This window comes from Periophthalmus magnuspinnatus, chromosome 16, assembly GCF_009829125.3.
Source record: "Periophthalmus magnuspinnatus isolate fPerMag1 chromosome 16, fPerMag1.2.pri, whole genome shotgun sequence".
NCBI classification, from domain to species: Eukaryota; Metazoa; Chordata; class Actinopteri; order Gobiiformes; family Gobiidae; genus Periophthalmus; species Periophthalmus magnuspinnatus.
In genome coordinates, this window is record NC_047141.1 from 4989268 (window position 1) to 5014902 (window position 25635).

General features: G+C 43.2%; 2 protein-coding genes across 2 annotated transcripts; both read left to right on the forward strand.

Annotated features, from left to right (window-relative positions):
- The first annotated feature begins 2699 nt into the window (after positions 1 to 2699).
- Positions 2700 to 16134, forward strand: LOC117383538 (synaptic vesicle glycoprotein 2A-like). Its single transcript, XM_033980734.2, has 12 exons — positions 2700 to 3329; positions 4773 to 4953; positions 5857 to 6008; positions 6741 to 6874; positions 7747 to 7836; positions 9176 to 9283; positions 10462 to 10550; positions 11346 to 11510; positions 11746 to 11879; positions 12539 to 12745; positions 13601 to 13760; positions 15530 to 16134. Exons 1-12 carry the CDS (start codon positions 2744 to 2746, stop codon positions 15711 to 15713), a joined length of 2190 nt encoding a protein of 729 aa, XP_033836625.1. The 5' UTR covers positions 2700 to 2743; the 3' UTR covers positions 15714 to 16134.
- Positions 16135 to 22490: 6356 nt separating this feature from the next.
- Positions 22491 to 24905, forward strand: bola1 (bolA family member 1). The gene is made up of 2 exons (XM_033980822.2): positions 22491 to 22853; positions 23344 to 24905. Exon 2 carries the CDS (start codon positions 23357 to 23359, stop codon positions 23789 to 23791), a length of 435 nt encoding a protein of 144 aa, XP_033836713.1. The 5' UTR covers positions 22491 to 22853; positions 23344 to 23356; the 3' UTR covers positions 23792 to 24905.
- The last annotated feature ends 730 nt before the right edge of the window (positions 24906 to 25635 follow it).

The window sequence follows — 25635 nt, forward strand, 5'->3', positions numbered from 1 at the left end:
GAGGAAACATTAACATAAAAATTATCACACAGGTAAAAGCTCAGAACAGTCGCTTTTGTGCAATACAGGGCCTTTAATTAATTAATTTAGAGTTAAATATTATGGTGATGTGTGATTTTGTAAGAATTAAGATGAATCAGATTTGTAATGAGACATAGAATCTGCAATACCGAAATAAAACTGACGGAATGAAAAGAGGGGAGACGTCAGCACCACGGCCAGCGCCACACGCCCCCCTCACGCGCTGTGCCAGGGCTCTGCTTGTTCTTTAAGGCTGTGGTCATACACTCAGCACACGCAGAGGGGTGCGCGCACTCACACATGCTTACACGTGCGCGTGCGTGAGCAGCCTCTATTCTCTGTGCAGATACGTCTTGCGCCTGTGGGAGCGTCTTTATACAGGTCAATTACGCACACGAGCCCCTGCACGTGCAGATGAATTGAACTATGGAGCACGCTACACTGCACCAACACTGTGCACGAGCAGGAAGTGACGCAGAGCCGCGCTCCTCGAGACGCTTCTAACCTTTGACATCCCGGTGTCCGTGCCCCTCAGAACACCGCGGCCAATCTGCGCGCAGCGTAGTGAGGGGACGGCGTATGCTGTAGTAACGCGGGGGGCTGGGGACCCTACGTCACCGCGTACCCAGCGCTCGCTGCTTCATCGTCCGTTTGTCGCTCACCTGCCGCACCGAGGTAAGACATTCATGATTTTAGTGTGCTTTCAGTCACCCCAGCCCTAAACTGCAAACATACATACCAAACATACACCGATGCAGTCAGAGACTTACGCTGTGACAATGACCGTGCGGAGGGGCGCACAGGACACGCGCTGATGCTGGGATGCGGGTGAGGACGTGGCAGAGGACACGGGGAGGCTGGAGCGTGGATGGGGGTACCCAATCTGCTGTTTGTGGTTAAGTGGTTTATTTGGGCACGCCGTGTTTGCCACAGCACCGCGGCGTGGGTCTGTGCCGCGGGGCTGTGACGCGCGCTCAGAGTACAGCTGTCAGTGTGAACGCTGCGCTGCAATGACCTTGTCGGAGAACACAGGCTCCGCAGTGCCGTCGGTTTGAATTTGAAATCAGCCTATAATCAGTCTGTAACCCTGTGTGTTATCAGTAGAGATTTAATCAGCTGTCAGCGAGCACATTCAGACCAGCGCCAGCAGATCCTTCTGTTCTGGAGACACTCTCAAGGAATTCCTGATCCGCAGGCTCGTGCTGCAGCGCGCGCTCCACACTGAAGGCCCCGGTGTTTCCCACAGATTCTGTTCAGACTACTAAGGCACAGATGAGTTTTATTTGAATCATTTCGTCTCATTGAGTTTGAGGAGTGTAAATGTCACTTACTGTTTGTATCTCACTTTTATACATCAGTGTGGTCCCTTTTATAAGTCTGTGATACAATGAGCAACTAATTTTGCAATGCCCATATATCAGGTCCAGGGGATTTTAGACTACAGGGGTTTTTTGGAGTATGGGGGGGGCACTGTAGTCCCCTGTATTAGTGGGAAACACTGAGGCCCACTACTCAAGAGAGATTCAGCCTCTGCCTGACAGTCCTAAACAGCCTATAAAGGAGATAAAGAGCAGGAGGACACGAGTCTTTCAGTCTTTGTGTTTGATTTTGTAACATCTGCAGACAGTAATATATAGGCCTTGTGTAATGACCATGCAGTCACTTTTTTCTCAAGCCTAACCACACTTCTCCAGCTCGAAGCAAGGCTAAGTTACTCAGAGGAACTTTTTCATGAAACTGTACTTGCGTGGAGTAGTGTATAGTCTATATTTCACAGTGTGCTCTGCATTGAATAAATGAATGGCATAGTGTTGAACAGTTGGTTCTTTCACTTCCAGCAAGAACAGAGTTATTACTAAATACGAGTCTATGGTGACACTTCATTTGGATATGTCAGATCATGTCAATAAACCATTTTAAAATAGACTGTTTCATTAAAAGACATGAGCTGCAACGAATAAACAGCAGAATGTACCAAGACTTAGAGATAAAAAGGACAAATTCAACCCTCCAGCTGAAATCTTATCATATTACAGTAAAAAAACCTTAAGTCTCCTCACTTTTGCAAAATAAAAGTACTCACGTCATGAACACTGAGGCCAAAATATATAGTTCCAGCTCTCATATACTGAAGGATAAATCAACCTGCCTGGGAGTAAAACCAGCATTCAACTGTTGCATTTTTCTAACGCCAACGCTGAATAAATCAAAGGAACCAGTTTGGGTAAGAGCCTGGATTTAGAGAGTGTGCACTGAAATATAAGACACATATGTGAAAAAAACAAAATGTCAGCAAAATTCACAATAGTAAAATCTACAAAAGGCAATGAATACATTTGGTTCCCCCTGGATGCTAACAGTGATGCCCAGGCGGCAGGACATAGAGAAGGGACACTTTTGTCCTTAGGGATATTACCAATTACTCAAACTGCCCTTACACTGGAGCTGATGACTCTGCCTGTTGAGCATAGTCATCATCTCTTTGCATCTGCTCCCTGTGCACATAGGCACAAAAATATTAACCGTTATAACATATACAATATAATTTATCACATAATGACAAATCTGTGCATGTGTATTACTATTGATCCCCCATGTGTGTTCTCTGGACAGACCCCCAGACCCTTGGAGCCGTGTAGTGGAGAGGAGCTGTCTGCCCTCACACAGTGCCTGGGCGTCTCCTGATCTCCTGAGCCTCTGAGAGAACCGGTGAGCAGCCGACATGGAGGACGACAACCGCTACAGGGACGGCCGCTCGGAATTCATCCGCGGAGCCAAGGACATCGCCAAGGTGGCCAAGAAGCAGGTGGGGAAGAAGGTGGGACGGGGCGTGGACCGGATGGCGGATGAGTACACGCGACGTTCCTACAAGCGTTTTGAGGAAGAGGACGATGATGATGACTACGGTGTGAGCGGAGATGCAGGGTACTACCGCAGTGACAGCCGTGGAGACGAGGATGCGCACAGCGACTCCACCGAGGGTCACGATGAAGAGGATGAGATCTACGAAGGAGAATACCAGGGCATTCCTCGGGCAGAAGGGAAGGGCCCCGGGCTGGACGGGCCCCCACAGACCTACAGGGACCTGGCTTTGGCAGAGGGAGAGCGTAGGAAGGACCAGGAGGAGCTGGCAGAGCAGTACGAGACCATCCTCCAGGAGTGTGGACACGGCAAGTTCCAGTGGACCCTGTACTTCTGCCTGGGGCTGGCCCTCATGGCAGATGGAGTGGAGATCTTTGTGGTGGGCTTCGTGCTTCCCTTCGCAGAGAAGGATATGTGTCTTTCTGAGCCCAACAAGGGCATGCTGGGTAAGTAGTTCACACGAACCCCTGGGCGATATGGTGATACAGTTGAATCATGATCTTATCCCTGTGATGATCTGCTGTTTTGGTCGCACCCTCATGGTTCACTCTGTTGAATGCAGCTGTCCGCTCAAAGGCAGACGCCTTCTCCCTCCTCCTGTTGGCCAGCCTCTGAGTTACTGACAGCTGAATTTGACCATTTACAGTGTGACCTTTCAGAGGGAGCAGATGACTTTATATACCTTTTTAAGGCAATGGAAATACAATGTGTAAATGAATTGTGATCAAATCAATATTATTAACTAACTTGAAGAAAATTATTGTTTTGCCATTTCTCACTGTAATACACCAGAGGGAGAGGGTTAGAGGGAGAGCAGCACCTGCTGTACAAACTCAATGAGTCTACATCATCCTACATCTAGTAACAAGTAAATGTACATGTGTGATCATACTGATATTTCACACATTTATATGAGCCTAAACGCACATGTGCAGCTGTTTACCTCCTCCTCCTAGTGCCACTGCTCCACTTTGATGTGTCTTACTCACAAAGAAAACCATAACCTTCCACCTGTTTAGTTTTTTCTTGTTACTTTGGACAAACTAAACAAATGCAGTTTTCTCCAGTAAAGAGGCTGTGGAGTTTTGACACTGCTGAGTCCCCTGTTTGACTGTGACCAGCAGCTCTGCTCTTACATAACAGTCCTGACTCATGCTCATGCACCAGCACTCCCCCTCCCCTCTCTGCTTCAGAACCAGGAAGGGACATGTTTCTAGGGGGTCTTTGGTATCATAAAAAAATAAAATAAAAAATAAGTGGCATAATGTCGCCTCCCAAACAATACAATATTTTATTTGATTCTTTGTATAAGTGGATATATCTGATAAGTCTGTCATGTCATATTTCAGTTTCTTGTCAATTCTTCATTCATTTAACCATGTACTATTATATAGGACCTTTCAAAACACCCAAAGCGCCTTACAGAGCAGTATTCATTCACTGCACAGTGGTTAGGTACTTCTGTAGCCACAGCTGCCCAGGGGCAGACTAATGGAAGACTACTAATCTTCAGCTCCTCCAGCTACCACCAACACACACACTCCACATTTATACTACAGAATGAGGGTGAAGTGTCTTACCTGAGGACACAACAGTTTTTGCCCCTGACGTCCCACTGTGGCACCATCCAAGCACTAATCAGACCCAGCCCCACTGAGCTTCTGAGATCAGACGAGATCAGGCTTATAACTTTATAAATCAAAATTGCTTGTGAGAAAAAATGCAATTAGACATTTTTCCCAAATGGTCCGCCCCTAACAGGCATGTCAAGTGTCTTACACAAGAGCACAACAACACAAGATACTGTTAGGATCTGGGGTTGACCCTGTGCTGAGGGTGATTGTGTGTGCGCAGGGCCCATTGTGTACATGATGTGTATGTGTGTGCAGGGCTCATCGTGTACCTGGGCATGATGGTTGGAGCGTTTGTGTGGGGCGGGCTGGCGGACAGGATTGGCCGAAGACAGACGCTCCTCATCTCTCTGTCCATCAACAGCGTGTTCGCCTTCTTCTCGTCGTTCGTGCAGGGCTACAGCTCCTTCCTGTTCTGCCGACTGCTCTCGGGAGTCGGGTGAGATCTCCTGTTTGGACACACTTATGCCTCTCACAGTAATTACTAAATCGATTTTTTTGTTCAACACCAGTCAAAAAGTCAAAAGTTTGGATACACCATCTCATTCAATATTCTTTCTGCATTTTATATACACAAAGAAGACAGCAAATATATGAAGTAAGATGTAGTTAATTGTGTAGTGAAGATACAAATATCCATCTTTGCTTTGTCAATGTCGCTGCAAACCTTTGTCCTTTTCTCAGTGAGGTTCATGATGAAGTTTCCTGAAATTGCATCCATAAAGGCTTTAAATTAACACCCCCTGCTTCACTCTAAAACATTTGTCTAGTTGACAAAGTTAAATTTTCTTTTACTTTGGACCCTACCTGGATGACTGAGGGAATAAACAGACATAAATCTTAACAAGGCACCTGTGAAGTAAAAACCATTTCAGGTAAGTTCATCTTGAAGGTTGTTGAGGAAAGTGTCTGCAGCTTTATACATTTGTTGTCTTTGGTTTGTATCAGTGTATAAAGTAATAAACATAAAGTAAAAAACATTGAATGAGAAGGTGTGTCCACATTTTTGAGTGGTGGTGGAACAGCAACTAGTGTCACGATGCTAAAATTTTGAACTCAATTTTGATAATAAGGAATAGATTCAATACTCAACACCGATTCTTATACATTATCTATTCTTTCTTTCATATTCCCATGTGTCTTATATCTGTGTAATCCCTCAGTGTCCAGTAGGTTCATAGTGGTCCATGGGTGTGTACGAGTCTATGTGTCTTATACTTATGAAAGATACGGCTCAGGTTCATTTCTGTCCTGTGAATGTGACGTTTTTAGTGTCGATTAGTATCTGATTGTTGATACTTTTGATAACCTTAGAAGTAACTCAACACTACTCTGGTTTTAGCATTGGCGGATCCATTCCCATAGTCTTCTCTTACTATTCGGAGTTCCTGGCCCAGGAGAAGCGAGGGGAGCATCTGAGCTGGCTCTGCATGTTCTGGATGATCGGAGGCATCTATGCATCAGCCATGGCCTGGGCAATCATCCCACACTACGGTGAGTTCTGCTCCCCCCTCCTACTGCTCCAACGTACTCTGTGCTCCTGTCCTTAAAGAGAGGAACTTTACTTTTGTGGGGTATTAACTGCTAACACATAATATGTCTAGATCACCACGTTTAAATTCACCAAAAGCAATTTATTCAAATGTATTAGTTTCATTTTTGATTTTGATGCTCCCCCTTTGCTCCTTGTGCTAAGTCACTCCCCCTTATTACAAACGGAAACCACAGCACATCACATCAGGTTTGTATTATGTTCTTGTATATTTGCGGAGAATTGTCGTGTGGGAGCATGGGTGATGTAGGCTTGTGGGCGGAGCTTTGGACAGAATTATACTGCTAACTGCAAGGAGCGTGTGACGAGTGCAGGAGAAATTGCAAGATTACTCAGACATACATGGATCACATCTAAAACCTGGCATTTTTTTGATGAGGGAACAATGTTATAATATGGAAGAAAGCTCCAAAAAGTAGATTTTGCTTAATACCCTCTCTTTAACGTATCAAAACTGGCTTACCCAAATCCACCATCACCATCACCGCACATCGTGACTATAAAACAAACACGTCAGAAACAAGGTGTTGTAAAGCATAACCTTCAGCTCATAAAATACAGGATTTACATATTTACCAAGCCATTTTCTGCACTAAACACTTTGCACGTTATACTGTTGTGCGTTATTGCTCTGATGTGTGACCTCCGCCCGTGCTCCTCCTGTGCCCCGTCAGGCTGGAGCTTCCAGATGGGCTCCGCGTACCAGTTCCACAGCTGGAGGGTCTTTGTGCTGGTGTGTGCCTTCCCCTCTGTGGCCGCTATCTCCGCCCTGACCACCATGCCAGAGAGTCCACGCTTCTTCCTGGAGGTCAGCCCCAACACTCAGCAGGAACACTACGTCACAACAGAGGCTGGGGCAAAACATGGGTGGACAGTTGTGGTGCTGCTACTGCCACCAGTGTTGGGAAAAATACTATGAAGATGTATTTAGTATTTAGAGACACAACGCACGTATTACCACTCGAGAATATTCTGTCTAAGTATAGTTAGAACTTTATTTTTACGCAGGTGATGTGCTGCCAACAAAAAGTTACGCGGTGTTTTTTTAAGATAATAAATATACAGTGTTCATCAAATCATGCTCCCCTCTCCCTTGTGCAGTCCTCTAGACCCCCCCCCCCCCCCACTTTGCCCTTTAGTCCTCCAGACTCCTCCCCCCTCATTCTCCTCTTTAGTCCTCCAGACTCCTCCCCCCTCATTTTCCTCTTTAGTCCTCTAGACTCCTCCCCCTCATTCTCCTCTTTAGTCCTCCAGACTCCTCCCCCTCATTCTCCTCTTTAGTCCTCCAGACTCCTCCCCCCTCATTCTCCCCTTTCATCCTCCAGACTCCTCCCCCCTCACTCTCCCCTTTCATCCTCCAGACTCCTCCCCCCTCACTCTCCCCTTTCATCCTCCAGACTCCTCCCCCCTCACTCTCCTCTTTAGTCCTCCAGACTCCTCCTCTCTCTCTCTCACTTTTAGCCCCGAAGACCCCGCCCCTCCTCCCTCCGCACACTCCTCTTTACCCCTCCAGTCCTCGCCCCTCCTCCGTCTTCTCTCTCTCTTTTAGCCCTCCAGACCCCATCCCTCCACCCCCCTCACCCTCCTCTTTAGCCCCCCCCCCCCTCTCTCACTCTCCCCAGGGGCAAACACAGTGTTGTAACCATTGTTGTTGTTGTTGTTGTTTTGTTGTCAATGCAGAATGGGAAACACGATGAGGCATGGATGATCCTGAAGCAAGTCCATGACACTAACATGAGGGCCAAGGGGTATCCTGAGCGCGTCTTCTCTGTGAGTCCATTTGCACTGGGACACGGGGCAACTCCAACTGTTATCACTTTAGATTTGTGTTTGTATCTGTTTATAAAAGTGCATATTTAACTAAGATAATGCAAAATCATGTATCTGTAAATATGCAGGATTGTAACCAAAGCAAATCTGTTTACGGGTCTATAAACAGATATGAGGCCGTCCTGGCTCATGTGCACAAGGCGCTGTTTGAGTTTGGTTGTGTGGATTTTGTAGTATATGAATTGTGCAATTTAGTTATACATTTTTGGCCTCGGAATTTTTTATTTTATAATGATGATTTATAAATGTGTTGTCATTTTAGCACTTTTTTTTGGAACTATAAGAACTCAGTAACTCCAATTCAAATGTAAACAAATGGAAAAAAGTGCATCATGTTGTGGGATCTTGTGGCATGAGATCGTGTCCCTATTTTAAATACTACAAATGTTTGTTTTGTTTTTTTTGTAGATTTTGTTATTTTTTCGTGACCTCAAAAAATGACATTTGAAAGAAATAGATCCACACCTTTAATAACACATGTCCATAGCGGTGGGTCTCAAGGGGAGTAGGAAAAAACATAAAACTAGTTTACTTATAGCCGAATTGCTCAATGTATTATTATTATTATTATTATTATTATTATTATTATTATTATTATTATTATTATTATTATTATTATTATTATTATTATTATCATTATTATTGTTGTTATCATTATTATTGTTATTATTATTATTATTATTATTATTATTATCATCATCATTATTATCATTATTATTATTATTATTATTATTATTATTATTATTATTATATGTGTATTTTTTAAACCATACACTGTATATATAAATGGACATAGCTAACCTGCTAGCTGCCACATTCCAAATAGGAAGTGATCATGGGTGCACTTCGGCTCCATCCACTCCAATTCACTTTCTATTGAAAAACAGTGTCCTCTCTCTGTAACTGCTGCTGTCAGACTCGTTATTTTGGTCTTAAAATGTTCGTACTAACCCACTATTCATGATCCTGGGGTTTTGCTATTTTCTCTGTAAAGATATGAACGTTAATAACACACCAATCTTTCGCTGAGGTCATTCCCAGTAGTGTTAGGAGCAGGTTTGATTAACAGCGCCCGCTCTCTGCTAAATCAGCGGCGTGGGCGGGTAGGAGTGTTACCTTCACCAGCCTCGCTCCGTATTCTCTCTTCTCTCTTTGGTTGCTCTAATATTCACGTTTGGAAGTCCTGGCTCTAAATTGCCCCCTATATATGTTTTTTTCCGATCTGGATTGCAGGGTAAAGTTATATGCATGAGAATATGAATGTAAACTCTCATGTCAGGTGACCACCATAAAGACTGTGAAGCCCCGGGACGAGCTGGTGGACATGGGAGATGGAGCGCCCTGGTACGACAAGTGGAGGATCAAACTCACAGCACTTTTCCATCAGGTATTAAACATGCTCACGAACTTAAAGCAGATTCATTGTGCTTGTGTCTGCTCGAGTTATAATCTATGACATCTATGATACATAAAGCGCTGCACTGTGTTTTTAAACGCCATACGCCTTCACTAGAATTAACCTCGGAATTTTCTTTGACTTTGAAGCTACAGATAGTGTTTCAGCCTCTTTGAAACGTCATCACATTCTTTAAGGGTGACAAGTTATGGCTGTTCTAGTGTATCGCAGTATGTAACAGTTGAATTAAGGGTAAAAACAATCACAAGGTGGAACAGAGCATTTTGAACTCACAAGAATCCATTTGTGCAATATAGGACCTTTAAAGTAGATATTTTAAGCTGGTATTTAATCATCTAGAGCACAAAAAACTGGAGCAAACGATGTGGCTGGTATGTTCTCAATCAGGAAGTAAGTCAAAGGCTAAAGTTTAATAAAGTAATACAGCTAAAACAGCACAGTAACAACTTGGGAATATCTTGGGAATAGTGCGGTAACTGAAAAAGTTGAACAAATACTAGGGATATAACGATATCCAAATCTCTCAATACAATATTTTCACTGTAATATGCATCTCACAGTATGATATTTATTGTGATATTTTGTTGAGGCTAGGTAAATTGCGAATATGCCACTTTTTCCTTTTGAAATGCCTTTGATTCAGTTGTTTCTTCATGTAGTTTGCACTGAAACAAAGCAAAGGATCATGGTCTATGTAGTTCCCTCTGTTTTTTTTAACAGCAAATAGACTTATAATTGGATATATTGTCACGGCCCACGATAATACTGTGAGGCTTTTGATGATACGATATCACAATGTTTTTGGTATTGTTACATCCCCAAAGCGCAAATGCTCCGTTCCACCTTGTGATGTCATGTAGTGGTAGTTTTTAAGTTAACACATCCATGGCTGAAATTATCCAAATGATTCTAATGAAAGTGTATTGAGTTTAAAAGCACAGCGGAGCACTTCCTGTATTACCAAATTACATCACAAGGTGGAGCTGCAGGGTTTGTGTGTTAAACGTGTGTAGATGAAACAAAACACAACAAAAATGAGGAAAAAATGCGTAACATAGGACCTTTAAATGACCCTTCCCAAAAGTTACTGCGTATGCGTCATGCAGGCATTCCACCAGCAGGGGTCTCACTACTCTGCTGTGTTTCAGGTGTGGGAAAACTTCCAAGCGGTGTTCTCTCCGGAGTACCGCCGCACCACCTACATGATGATGGCGGTGTGGTTTTCCATGTCCTTCAGGTGGGCACGTTTCTGCTGCAGACTCATCGCTTCTCTGTCAGGACAGGACACGTAGAAAACGATAGTATCAGAGCGCAAATATCTCTCACACACAGTCAGAACAGAAGGATTAGCACAGGAGCAGCTGCGGTAAAGTGAGAAAGAAATAATAACACAGAGAAAGGGAATATTAACTACAAACACGTAACATATTTAGGTCGCCGCGTTACCTTTTATTGTTCTGAAAATGCTATATTCACCAAAAACAACATATATAAATCTATAATAACATCCATTTTTCGCTTGTAACGCTCTGAGTTCCCCCTCCTCTTGCTCCCCACTCTAAGTTACCCCCCCTTCAGAGCGCTATCACAACACGATCAGCATGTGTTTCCCTAATAAAACCACTGCACATCGTATCAGGTTTGTGAAGTTGTAGTGTATTATATTGTATCCTGCCCTCGTACAGGCTCGTACTGCTAATCATAAAGAGGGTTTGAATTATGGAGAGATCGCTAGATTACTCAAACATGCATGGATGACATCTAAAAACCTCATCAGGAATGTTTTTGATGAGGGAACAACGTTAGAACACGGTAGAAAGATTTATAAAAAGTTTGCATTAATACCCTCTCTTTAAACTTGTCATGAAAATTTCAAATAAAGTGAGGTTTTAAATACAAAAGATATATAAAATATGTCTAAAATAGTACTGATACATTTAGAACAAAAATTGCCGATCAGATTTTTCACGAGGGCAACAAAATGACGTTATGTTGCCCGTGTCTTAATGTTTTCTTGTGTTATTCTGTGCAGTTACTACGGCCTGACAGTGTGGTTCCCCGACATGATCAAGTACCTCCAGAAGCAAGACTACGCCTCCCGCACCAAGGTCTTCATGAAGGAGAAGGTGGAGCATGTGACCTTCAACTTTACCCTGGAGAACCAGATCCACCGTCAGGGAGCGTACTTCAATGACAAGTGTGTGTCAGCCTCCTTAGGGTTCCTCAGGGCTCCTTAGTACTCTTCAGAGTTCCTCAGTATTCTTCAGGGCTCCTTACGGTTCCTCAGTGTTTCTTGGGGTTCCTTAAGGTTCCTCAGGGCTCCCTAGTGTTCATCATATCTCCTTAGGTTTCCTCAAGGCTCCTTAGGATTCCTTGTGGTTCTTACAGTTCCTTAGGCTTAGTGAGCGGGCTGACCTGTTCTCTATCTGCAGGTTTGTGAATCTGAAGATGAAGTCTATGGTGTTTGAAGACTCATTGTTCGAGGAGTGTTATTTTGAGGACGTCACCTCCAGTAACACCTTCTTCAAGAATTGCACGTTCATTGCCACGCTGTTCTACAACACAGGTCAGCACTTAGCCACACCTACACCTCCATCACGGTTCCACGTTTACTCAAGGATGGCACCAGTTTAAGCAGGAGTCTTCAACCTTTTTTTTGGCTGACCACTTTAAATTGGAATTTCTCATATGCTTGGTTTACTCTTCTTAACACTCAAGAGGGGGTATATTCTGGGGTATTACATGGAAAACAACATAGTAGCATGTTTTATAAGTTTCACCTTCATTTTTAACACTCTGAGTCTCCCTTCCTTTTGCTCTCCATGCTAAGTCACTCCCCCTAATGAAACTACTGCAAATCACATCAAGTTTGTCAAGTGTACAGTTTTATATCTTGTTTTTTTGTATATTTATGAGAATTGTCGTGTGGGAGCATGGGAGACATAGGCCTGAGCATCGCACAGAATCATACCGTCAAGGAGCGTTCAAATAGGACCCAGGAGAGATCGCTAAATTACTCAAACATAAATGGGTGACGTCTAAAACCTCTTCAGACATGTTTTTGATGAGGGAACAACTTTATAACATGGTAGAAAGCTCAAAAATAGATGTTGTCTCATAATTAGAAAAAAATAAATATATATGAACATGTCAAAAGCACTTTAGAGGTAGTTGGTTTTGTGTTCTTCACTGTCTGTATGTTTCTGTGTTTGTGTCTTGCTCCAGATCTGTTCAAGTACCGTCTCATCAATAGTAAACTGGTCAACAGCACCTTCATGCACAACAAGGAGGGCTGCCTGCTCAGCGACGTGGGGGACGATAATAACGCTTACATGGTGTACTTCGTCAGTTTCTTGGGGACTCTGGCTGTGCTGCCGGGGAACATCGTGTCTGCACTGCTCATGGACAAGATAGGACGCCTGCGGATGTTAGGTAGGTGACACCGTCCTATGTAGAGTGGGTAGGACAGGTCCCACAATCTTTATATGTAGGATGGTTTGAATAGGCCTCACAGTTCCATGTATAGGCTGGTTAGAAAGTGCCACAGTTCCATCCAGGCTTTTTAGTGTAGTCACCACAGTTCCGTGTAGGCTGGTGAGGTAGGCCCCGCAATTCTATAGGCTGGTTAGGACAGGTCCCACAGTTGTATGTAAAGGAAGGTTAGGTAGGCACCCGAAGTTCCATGTAGATAGCTTAGGTGGATAACACAGTTCCATGTAGGCTAGTTAGGTAGGCCCCACAGTCTTATGTATAGGCTGATTAGGTAGGTCTAATGTTCAATGTATAGGTTGTTTAGGTAGGTGCCACAGCTCTATGTAGGCTAGTTAGGATAGTTCCCACAGTTTCATTTATAGGCTGGTTAGAATAGGCCCTACAATTCTACGTAGGCTGGTTAGGACAGGTTCCATAGTTGTATGTATAAGGGGGGTTAGGTAGGCCCCAAAATTTCACGTAGGCTGGCCAGGTTAAGCCCCAAAGTTCCATATATAGGCTAGTTAGGTAAGCGCTATAGTTGCATGTATAGGGAAGTAGGTAGGCTCCGCAATTCTATGTAGGCTGGTTAGGATAGGCCCCACAGTCTCGTACGGGCTGGGTAGGATAGGCCCCACAGTCTCATACGGGCTGGTTAGGATAGGCCCCACAGTCTCATACGGGCTGGGTAGGATAGGACCCACAGTCTCATGCGGGCTGGTTAGGATAGGCCTCACAGTCTCATGCGGGCTGGTTAGGATAGGCCCCACAGTCTTATACGGGCTGGTTGCTGACCTGCTGTTTTGTACCACACAGCGGGCTCCAGTGTGATCTCGTGTGTCAGCTGTTTCCTACTCTCCTTCGGGAACAGCGAGTCGGCCATGATCGCTCTGCTCTGTCTCTTCGGAGGCATCAGCATCGCCTCCTGGAACTCTCTGGACGTCCTGACCGTGGAGCTGTACCCCTCAGATAAGAGGTAGGCCCCACTCACCGGACCATGGTACTGACAAAAGACTGAAATCTGAACGGACAAACTAACATCACATTTCAGAACATGTTTGTACAGATCTAAGCTACAGGGTTAGCAGTTTTGGAGTTTCTGGAGGAAATTATGGTACTTCAAAGATTTTAGCCATGGCGATTTAGCAATTGTATCACTTCAAATTGTAATCTTGATTTGATTGCCATTAATCTTGAAGCCCTTAATATGAAAGGACTGGTTGCTATTTTGAGATCCAAGTCTTGAACTGCATTAAAATGAATTGCTTTTATGTCAGGCATGGACTGTATGTATAAATGGACATAGCTAACCTGCTAGCTGCCACGTTCCAAATGGGAAGTGATCATGGGCGCACTTCTGACTCCTTTGGCTCCAATTCACTTTACATTAGAAATCTGTGGCCCCTCTCTCTGTAACTGCTGCTGTCAGACTCATTTTGGTCTAATAATCCGGGCTACATGATCCTGGTACCTCATTGTGTCTGTAAATCAAGATATGAACATTAACAAGAGACAGCTGCCTTCTATCCTCAAAGGCGCTCCTGCTAGCGTTAGTAACAAGTTTGATTGACAGCGTTGCTAAGCGCCAAACCAGCGGTGCAGGGGGGAAGGGACATTACCTTCAACAGCCTCGCTCTTTGGTTACTATGATACTCATGGTGGGAATTCCAAATATGGAATTCGGCTCCAAATCTGCCCTATAACTGCTCTAGCCTCGATGAGCTTCATTTTACTGGAGCCACTATGGATGACGTCACACTCATTTAGTCCACTTCTTCATCCAGTCTGTGATGTCACGTTCACAATAACAGCCTGGATCAGTCAAAAGTTTGGACACACTTCTTCATTTATGTTTCTTCTTTATTTCCTTGATTATTCACGCTGTAAATTCTGACTGAAGAATTTTAGATTTTTTTTTTTAATAGCCATCCTTTACTTTGATCACTGCTTTGCACTTTTGGCATTTCTTGACCCTGACATGCCGCAGCTGTGAAGTGAAAACCATCACAGGAGACTTCATCATGAAGCTCAGTGAAAGAAGCCCAAGGGTTTGCAGCTCTGTGAGCAAAGTAAAGAATGGACACTTTGAAGAATTTGAATCTAAAATAAAAACATATTTATTTATTTTGTATTTGCTACATAATTCCATACATCTTGCACCATATATTTGATGTCTTCCATATGTGTCTAAAATGTAAACATAAATGAATGAACAGGGTGTCCATTAAGTCTCTTTACAACTTAAAACAATTACTACAAAGGCAACTGATAAGACATCTTAATCAGACTTGTTCCGTTGTACTCAGTGGTTTCCAAAGTTTTTACATCATTTAATCCACCTCTCTATGAGCACCATTAGTCGCACGGAGAACATCAGGATTTCTTGCCATGTTCGCTGTAGCAGAGCCTCAAAGTTTCAATCACATCTGTATCTTTTGCTTTAATTCTGTAATGTCCCATATCTTTGTTCGACACACGATATCTTTAATAGAAATAAATCCAGAGGTGTGATATCTGGTGAATGTGGTGGCCATGGAATTGGTCCATCTCTTCCTATCCAACGGTCTGGAGATGTTTGTTTGAAGAACTTGTGAACGTACAGACCCCAGTGTGGTGCCACCATCTTGCTGTAGAATGCAGAGTACAATAGAACAAGAGACTTTATGGACTCCCCGTATCTCTATGTCAAGTTACCACATTGTGTTTTTGTAGATAACCTCACCTTTATTGATTGTATACTTTCAGAACCACGGCCTTTGGGTTCCTGAACGCTCTGTGTAAGCTGGCGGCGGTCCTGGGCATCAGTATCTTCACCTCCTTCGTGGGCATCACCAAAGCTGTGCCCATCCTGTTCGCCTCTGGAGCTCTGGCCGCCGGCAGCTTTCTGGCTCTCAAACTCCCAGAAACCAGGGGCCAGGTGCTCAAATAGTGTGCCCCCCGGACCCCGCTGACGGGCTGGGCACACTGTGAATGAACACTCCATAACAGCCATGCAATAACCACTCATCGTTCATTTGAGCTGGATGAAGCAGCACAGTGACTCAAGTGACCTACATTCAAAAATGACCTCTGACTCGAAGCATTTTTGATGTGTCTCCGTCCCCAAGTTTCCCCAAGTCCTGACTGCCATGTACTAGACGTTAGAACATTCCAGGTTTGTTTTGACTGTTGAATAACGGCACAATCGGAGTGTGTTCCCTTTACTACCTTCGCCATGTGTTCTGTCCCAGCTGTACATCCGTAGCAGTCTGTCCAAGTGAATGTCTCCAACATTCCGTCCTCACCGGAAATGTTGAGCATCACCGCGGAAAGACAGTTGAATCGTCTTTCCTCATATGAACCAGCGGCCTAAGTAGCAACCGATGATGTAATAACAGCCAATAATGTAATCACGTTGGCCGAGTTTAATTGTAAAAAGCCCGTAATGCAATAACAGGCCCATAACATAATCACGTCTTTCAGTTGTGATTATGTTATCAGTCGTCCAGGTCCGATCCTTAGTAAAAGCCAAAAGTAAAATCTGTCAACTGGGCAAAACGTCGTAGGAGTGAAGACGAAAAGGTGTGTTAGCTTTGGTGTTAGTTAGCTCCTCACTTCAGACAGATATAAGGCAGCGTCCACGAGTAATCTGACCAGAACTGAAACGTCTACACTCTACGACTCTACGGCTTATTACAGTGTTTTTCCTCAAACTGTGGAACAAGCTCATTCAGACGGCTCTTCAGTTTGTGGGTTTATCTACTTTAGAGTTGTCCTCCGTTGGGTCGTTTCTTGTTCTACAGTGGAAATGATGTAGTCCACTTTTATACCTGGTTTAGCACTAGATTAGACATGGAATAGTCCTGTTATAGACCTGGTTTGAATCTACATGGACACTGACTTATTACATTATGGGCCTTTATTACATTGTGGGTTGTTCTTACATTGTGGGTTGTTCTTACATTGTGGGTTGCTACAGGCCTGTTCACACTGCGCTCCAGCTGACCACCACACCTCTCGTGTTCTGTTAGGACTTGTTTTAATACAGGTCTTCTGCTGCTTACATTTAATGGCTTTAAAAAGGTTAGATTAATAAAAAAAACAAAAAAAACAAAACAAAAACATGTTTCCATTTATTAGCAGTGATGGGAAGAATATGTTGAAAATGTGTTTAGTTACAGAATACTGAATACCCAAATTAAAATGTATTTTGTAACATATTCCGGTACATGGTCTAGTCAGAGTACTGCAGTCTGAATACTCTGAATACTTTTACACTGAGTTGCGTTATGTTATAGTGTGGAAAAACATGACATATTATTGCAAACAACTGGATTTTTGTTGCACTGTTTGTTCTGCATTTATTTATGTTTAATTAGAGAAAAATCACACAAACGCACACACACACACCCACACACACCCCACACACACACACAGATCAAGTACTTCCTAGCATTCCTTTGATATTAAGAAGTAACTGTACCAGAATACAGTTACTCAAAATTAGTATTCACAAGATGTATTTTGGGTACATTATGTCGTTACTTCCCATCACTGTTGACATTTAAAGATGCACTACGTAACATTTCTGAGAGGTTAGGGTTTGTTGGTTCATACTAAAGTGTGTCAGCTGGAGTGCATCTCGTGGGCCCACTCATCAGCTCAACCGTCTGTGGCTGTACTTAAAGGGCCCATATTACACTGTTTTCTGATCTATGTTATAATGTTGTTTCCTCATCACAAAAAGAGCTGGAGTTAAGGTGAAAACTACCACCTCATGACATCACAAAGTGAAATAGAGCATTTTAAGCTTTGGAGATGTTACTCAAACATGTGTGAATCAAATAAAACTCAACTCCAGGTGTGTTTGTGATGAGGTAACAGTGTTATAACATGGATTAAAGTTCACAGAGTCCATTTTGTGTAATATAGGAGCTTCAAGTTCTCACATAACTTTACCTTCACGTCACCAGAACTAGACTGAAACCCATGTGGTTTCAGTATAAACTTGAAGTGTTGTCATGAGCAGACACTGGAGCCGCTGGCCGTGTGTTCCCTGTCTCATTCTGTGGAAACAGACTTGTGATGTTTGTCTCATTTAGAACAAAGTCTGTTTTTATAGCTTTTAATGTGCTATTTGTGTATTGACAATTTTATAACTTCTGCTAATTATAACTTTGCAGAGGTGGGTAGTACATGTACTTGAGTAACTTTTTGAAGAAACTTTACTTTTCAGAGTAATTTCTTGCAGTATAGTTTTACTCCTATTTGAGTAATATTTATATTTAAGTAATAGTACTCTTGTGGTTAACTTCAAATTATAAATGAGATGATGTCCTGACAGTCCCTCTCTTTACTCTTTCCTAAATACTTTTTACTTTTTATAGTTATCTCTTGGACCACTACTTTATTCTTCCTGAGTAATATTATTTTGAAGTAATGTAACTCTTACTTGAGTACAGTTTGTGGTTACTCTACCCACCTCTGGAACTTTTACTGTTATAATTACTGTTGAACAGTGGCAGAAGGTAATGAAGTACAAGTAGTAAAGTACTATACTTAAGTAAAGTACAGATACCTAAAAATTCTACTTAAGTCGATGTTAAACTGGATACTAAACTACATTTAACTAATGCATGAAATACTTTTACTTTTTACTCTTAAAGTACGTTTTAAACAGGTACTTAAATATTTTTACTTAAGTCGATTTTTTTTTCATGTGATACTTTTACTTGAGTAACTTTCTACTCCTCTATCTGCACTTTTACTTAAGTAACACAATCAAGTACTTCATCCACCACTGCTGTTGAACAAAACCACACGTGAGACCCCACTGCCAAGAGTCTGTCAGTATTTCTTATTTGAACTGCCACATTAGGATAGCAGCCATAGAGACACCTGTGGGTGCACTGATGTACGGCGGCTCAGGAGGGACACTCTGCTTCTCACTCATGTCCATCAGACAGGACCTTCAAGCCTCATCTGTAAATGTGCCATATATGAAATGTCAGGAGAATTGCCAAAAACGCTGATTTGAACTTGGGACGGTAGTTTTTGATAAGTCCCCACTCCCATGTCAGACTGGAGCACAGTGGGACCAGTGTAGCACAAGCTGAATTCTGTCTTATAATGTAAATAGTACAGGTCATATTAAGACTCCACAGGTCAGAATATCGTGGTAGGCCTATTTACAATCTACAAAGCATGACGCATTTTAGTAGGCACAGCACAGTTATAACGTTTAAGTGCCATTACCAGATATTTACTATTTCCAGATCACGAGAGGAAGGCTGTTCTATTTGAAGTTTGAGATGATAATAATAATAATCATAATAGTATTACACGACCAGTCAAAGTTTGGACACACTTTTTCATTATGTTTCTTCTTTATTTCCATGATTATTCACACTGTAGATTCTCACTGAAACATCAAAACTATGAAGGACACATGTGGAAAGTAGTAAAATAAGTCCAAACATGTTTTAGATTCTTTACCCTTTTGCTTTGACCCTGGTTTGCACTAGCGGCATTTCTTGACCCTGAGTTTTTTTCCTTTGCTGCATAATTCCACACGTCTTGCATCATATTTGTTGTCTTCAGTGTGTATCTAAAATGTATAAAGTAGTAAACAAAGACAAAAAAAACACCCTGAACGAGAGGGCGTGTCTAAACCTTTGACTGGTTCTGTACATGTTCCAAATGAAGCGTGTGTTTCCAGAGGTCATCATCAGTATCAGATTTGAATGGCGTGTTGTTCTGCTGTTTGAAATTATAAATTATAATTTCTAGGCCCCAAACAATAGAAATTTGCCTGGAATGTGTGTAGTTTATTTATACTGTTTATTTATCTGTCTCAGGCATTTTTATTGCTCAAATACGATTGCTTTGTTGGAGTCACTGCTTGTCTCTGTGTTATGTTTAATGCCATATTGTGGAATATTTCAGGCAAACTGCAGGATTTCAGACACTATATGTTCAAAAACATGTATACCAGACCAGTCAGAAACAAGCTAATGACACAGTGTGTAACCTTTTAGCCAAAAAATTGAAAAAAAAAGCATGTTTTTTGGTTGTTTCTTATTAATAGCGCTTAAAAACTTTGTCCTTACTGTGAGTGGGCTTGCTTCTCCACAAACCTGACTCTTAACAGGACTGGAGAAAAGCCTCCTCCTGCTTGTTCCCATAGAAATGTTGTTCCTTTGGCTATAATCTTCCACAGTATGCCATAAAACGTACCTATCTCTATGGAGAATGTTCCGCAGTATGGTTTTAACTACATCTGTCAAAACTGTATACATTTTTACAGTGTGTTTGATCGATTTTTTTTTACACCTGTGAGTTAAAGAGGGGGTATTATGCATTTTTTTTTAGCTTCCCACCATGTTATAACACCGTCCCCTCTTCAAAAGCATGCCTGAGTATGTTTGAGTAATTTAGCAATCTCTCCCGGGCCCTATTCCATCCGTCATTATGTTTAGCTGTAAGAATCTGTACAATGCTCCGCCCACAAGTCCGTGTCCCCCACACTCCTCCCTCGACAGCTCTTAAATATACAAAAACTGACACACCTGATGCGACGTGCAGTTGTTTCATTTAGCAGGATGCGCACTGATTGTGTTGTGATAGCGCTCTGAAGGGGGAGTGACTTAGCACGGAGAGCAAAAAGACTTATAAAACATGCTGATACGTTGTTTTCGTATTAGGATAAAAGGTAACACAGTGATCTAAATATGTTATGCCTTAGCAGTTATACCCCGTAGTGAAAGAAGTCAAATACCCCCTCTTTAAGTGAAATGACATCCTGGTGCGATTAACAGCACATCTGAAACTGGAGACTTATAGAAGCACACAAACAAGCACACTGAAGCAGAGGGCGCAGTGAGACCTGTGTCTGAGCTGGACTCCCTTCACCGCTCAAAGCAATAATTTGGATTTGAGGGTGTATCTTTCATTGGTGGCCTGCCATCGTGTTGTGTTGTAGTTAGTGTAGTACACATGTGTGGAGCATACTGTCTAGAAAACATATCCGAGTGATGTTTGCGTTCCGTAAAGCAGGGTTCTGTAATGGTTCTGTCTCATGGTGTATTTGAGGTGATGTTTTTCAGTTGTTCATTGTGGATGTGAGAATCTCATGGATATGACACCAGAAGAATAAATGTGTGAAAATTGTATTTGGTGGTTTCATTTCAAACTCTTTAGTGCTGTGTAAACGTGCGCCTCAAGCTGAGAGCATCGTTTTGAGTTTGAACAGATGAGAGGGTTCACAGACCTTCCACTGAAGAATAAAAGCATTTGTATCTAATGTCTAGATTTTACATCTATCCATCATCATATCTGTCCATCCACCCATCTCCCCCTCTCTCTCTCTCTGTCTCCCTGTCTCTCTCTCTCTCTCCCTCTCTGTCTCTCTCTCTCCCCCTCTCTGTCTCTCTCTCTCCCCCTCTCTGTCTCTCTCTCTCCCCCTCTCTGTCTCTCTCTCTGTCTCCCTCTCTCTGTCTCTCTCTCCCTGTCTCTCTCTCTCCCCCTCTCTGTCTCTCTCTCCGTGTCTCTCTCTATATATCTGTCTCTCTCTCTATCTGTCTCTCAATCTGTCTCTCTATCTATCTCTCACACTCTCTCTATGTCTGTCTCTCTCTGTTTATGTCTCTCTCTGTCTCTCTCTCTGTTTATGTCTCTCTGTCGATGTCTCTCTCTCTGTTTATGTCTCTCTCTCTCTGTCTATGTCTCTCTCTCTGTCTGTCTCTCCGTTTATGTCTCTATCTCTCTGTTTGTCTCTCTCTCTCTGTCTATGTCTCTCTCTCTGTCTCTCTCTCCGTTTATGTCTCTCTCTCTCTCTGTCTCTCTCTGTCTGTTTATGTCTCTGTCTCTCTTTTTATGTCTCTCTCTCTCTCTGTTTATGTCTCTCTCTCTGTCTATGTCTCTCTCTCTCTCTCTCTCCGTTTGTCTCTCTCTCTCTCTTTATGTCTCTCTCTCTGTCTATGTCGCTCTCTCTCTGTTTATATCTCTCTCTCTCTGTTTATGTCTCTCTCACTCTCTGTTTATGTCTCTCTCTCTGTTTATGTCTCTGTTTATGTCTCTCTCTCTCCTGTCTATCTCTCTCTCTGTTTATGTCTCTCTCTCTGTCTATGTCTCTCTCTCTGTCTGTCTCTCCGTTTATGTCTCTCTCTCTCTGTCTATGTCTCTCTCTCTGTCTCTCTCTCCGTTTATGTCTCTCTCTCTCTCTCTCTCTGTTTATGTCTCTCTCTCTGTCTCTCTCTCTCTGTCTTCAGTCCATGTGATATTGTTTTTCTTGTACTTTCTATAACACAGACGGTCCATGCATGTCCTCGTCACTTCCATTTTAAACCCTTTCTCTTCACCTGTGTCCTATGACTCTATTAAAATCCCTGATGGCGTCCTGTTGTTCGGAGCTGTCTGGAGCTGGACTAGTGGCCACTCACTGGTACTACAACATAAAAATCCCTCCTGCCCATAAAGCCTTTCCCTCATAGAGCACAATGTGATCACAAACTGCTCGTGTTCAGCGGACAGGGCACCTACAGCTTTCACAAAGGTCAAATTTTGTGGCAACTTTGACCTATTTTAAGTACATAAACGTTTTCTCCGCTCAAAATCCGTCTGTTGTCTGAAAAAACGTTTTTAATCGTTAGCTTTAAACTACGCTCTAACCGCTCGAGCTAAACTCCAGCTCTGATTGGTTAGAGCGGTCACGTGGCACAACATGACCGCGCATGAGCGATGTGAACGAGCTCAACTGTCACGAGCCACAGGTTCAGAAACTCCAAGAAACACAAACATTATCATTTATTCGACACATATGCGCGAAAGAACCAAAGAAGAGACAAGCAGAAAAGGAGCAAGGACCAGACACATACCGACACACAGCAAGGACCTTTTGGGAGGCTAAAATCACACAAATGTAACACACTCTAAATACAAGATAGATCCATGACACACACAGTCAAGACAGCAGGGGGCGGTATTACACACTTTACGGTTGCCACCCGCCGTAAACTGACAGAAGAAGACGTGTAGAGAGAAGAGCAAGATGGAGGCCGTGGACACTCAAGGATCTGTCCTTGTCTGTCAGGTGAGTGCAGGGGGAGTGTGGCGCATCTCTGTGTTACTGTCTTCTGTCTTATGTCCTCTGTCCTTTGTGGTACCACAGACACGGGCCTTACACGCGCACGGGGAGCTCATCCGGGGAGTGACGGGCCCGTGCCCGGTCTGCTCTTAGGGTGACGGGCTGCTGTCCTCAGCACAGTTCTTTTGTTTTCTGATGTTCTACGGTGTGAGATGAACCCTTCAGACAACCCCTCAGTCCCGCTCTACTGTCCCACTCTACTGTCCCACTCTACTGTCCCACTCTACTGTCCCACTGTCCTGTCCCACTCTACTGTCCCACTGTCCTGTCCCACTGTCCTGTCCCACTCTACTGTCCCACTGTCCTGTCCCACTGTCCTGTCCCACTGTCCTGTCCCACTCTACTGTCCCACTGTCCTGTGCTCTGTGACTTAATCTGATGTGTTGTTGTTCACTGCTCACGGAGTTTAAGTGTTTGTCCTTATCTGTTCATCTAGTGCTGAAGTTTTGATGCTGTCCCGAAGACCTGCGTTTGTGCACTCCGTCTGCACACGTCTGCTCCACTCACGGCCCCTCATGGCTTCGGACCCCGGCCGCCCTGTGGAGACCTCCATAAGGGCTAAGCTGACGGGGGCTCTGCAGCCGGAGCACCTGGAGGTGCACAATGAGAGCCACATGCATGCCGTGCCCCCGGGCTCAGAGTCTCACTTCAGGGTGCTGGTGGTCAGCCCTCACTTTGATGGTCTGTCCCTTCTACAGCGCCATCGCCTGGTCAATGATACACTGAAGGAGGAACTGAGCACTAGAGTCCACGCTTTAGCCATCCAGGCAAAGACCCCACAGCAGTGGGCCAAGGACCCCTCTCTGGGCAAGAGTCCAGGCTGCTTGGGCGGCTCCAAAGGCGACCACACGGTCCAGCAGAAGCTGCAGACTGAGCAGAGCTAAACCTGCTGGACTGTGTTAGGGCAGATGGGGTGGATATAATGTGATATATCAGGTGTGTAAGGTGCGTCTGAAGTAAACATATGGCCTATTACAGTGACCCACATCTCCACAGACACACCCAGAGTCCAAGGATTCTGGGTTATAACAAGAGCCGTGAGCAGAGGTCCTTCGTGTGAGTTGTCTCGTGCTCAGGGCTGATTTCAGGAGCTATTTTACAGCAGTGTGGTCAGAAAAAAAACATTTAAAACTGTAAGTGAAAAGTAGAGCATCTTAATAAATAGTGGTATTAAGTATGATGTATTCTCCATTAGAACAGGGTAAAACACATGATGAACCGTAAAAACCTCTCTGCACTATTCTGACACAAGAGGGCAGTGTGAGACCAGCTCTGGCAGACTTGTCTGTTATGACGCTGCTGAGGCTCTCAAGATGATTCCATAATGCAAATCAAACTGTTTAACATTGTTCAATCTATGAAATTGTGAAGAGTATATATGACATTGAAATGATACCAAATAACACAATAAACTTAAAAAAATACAAACCAGTTTTGAAATGTTTTGTCATGTAAAAGGTTCAGGCTACACAAGGGGATCACGCATGACTAGTCCCATCTGTTCTGCATTTATGAAATTACAATACAACTGTTTCAATAGCTGACAATACAACAGGATACAGTCTTATTATGAACAGCATGTGCTAAAACTGTAGTTTAGAGCAAATATTAATGCCAGTGAGTAGGTTTAAAACTACACTTTAATTAAATTGTGATTTAAAAACTTTAAATGTATGCATGCTTTGAGCTGATTTTTGGGGAATAAACACTTGAATAAAAATGTTTACTGAATAGTTTATTCAATAGTTGATGAAGGAGAAAGACAAGCTGTGGAACATTCTAGATTATACTGTGGAAACAAGCAAGATGCACAGAGCATTTTTTTATTTTTATTTTATTTTTTTTATCTGAAAGAACATAATTCAAATTGGTGAAAGAGGTTGGGTTTTTTTTTGGGTTTTTTTTGCACTTTTTTAAACCAATAAACTGTGAAACTTTACCAAAATAAAATTCTTGTAAATCTAATGTCAACAAATTAAAGCAAACATTTTTAACCTTTCGTCATCAGTTCTGTTTGAAGTGCTCTGTGCTGTGAATCACTGCTAATTATGATCCTGCTGTGGCTCTAGAGCATATTGTTGTGACCTTGGGCAAAACACTTGACCCACCTTTCCTCCAGTGTCGGGAACATGCAGCTGATGAACTGAGCCCATGGACACAGTCTGGTGTGGTTATAGCACATGTGTCATGTATGTTTTATATACAGCTCTGTCCTCATCACATAAACAATGATACATTTATACACAGTTGAAAGGCCACTCTGCAGGAAGAAGACATTACTCCAAAAGAAACATAAAAAGTCAGATTACACTTTACAAATGCACAGGGACAAAGACCGTAATGTTTGGAGATGTGTCCTGTGGTCTGACCAAACTAAAATTGTTTTGTCATGAGCATTGTTATATTCGGAGAAAAAAGGGGGAACCTTGCAAGTTTGAGAACACAGGGGTGACAGCATCATGCTGTGGGGCTGTTTTGCTGCAGGAGGGACTGGTGCACTTCATAAATAGACGGCATCATTGCCTCGGTTTCTGCCTTGGTCTCTGCTTTGGTCCTGGCCCTGGTTCCGGCCCTGGTCCCGGGCCCTGGTCCTGATCCTGGTGGAGATGGGGGCCCTGGTGGAAATCTGGGCCTTAGTCCCGGGGGCTGAGGCTGAGGACAGATGGAGACAGTCTGGGAATGGGTCTGAGATCTCCAGAGGAGCCGTGTTCCCGCCGCTCTGCGTGAC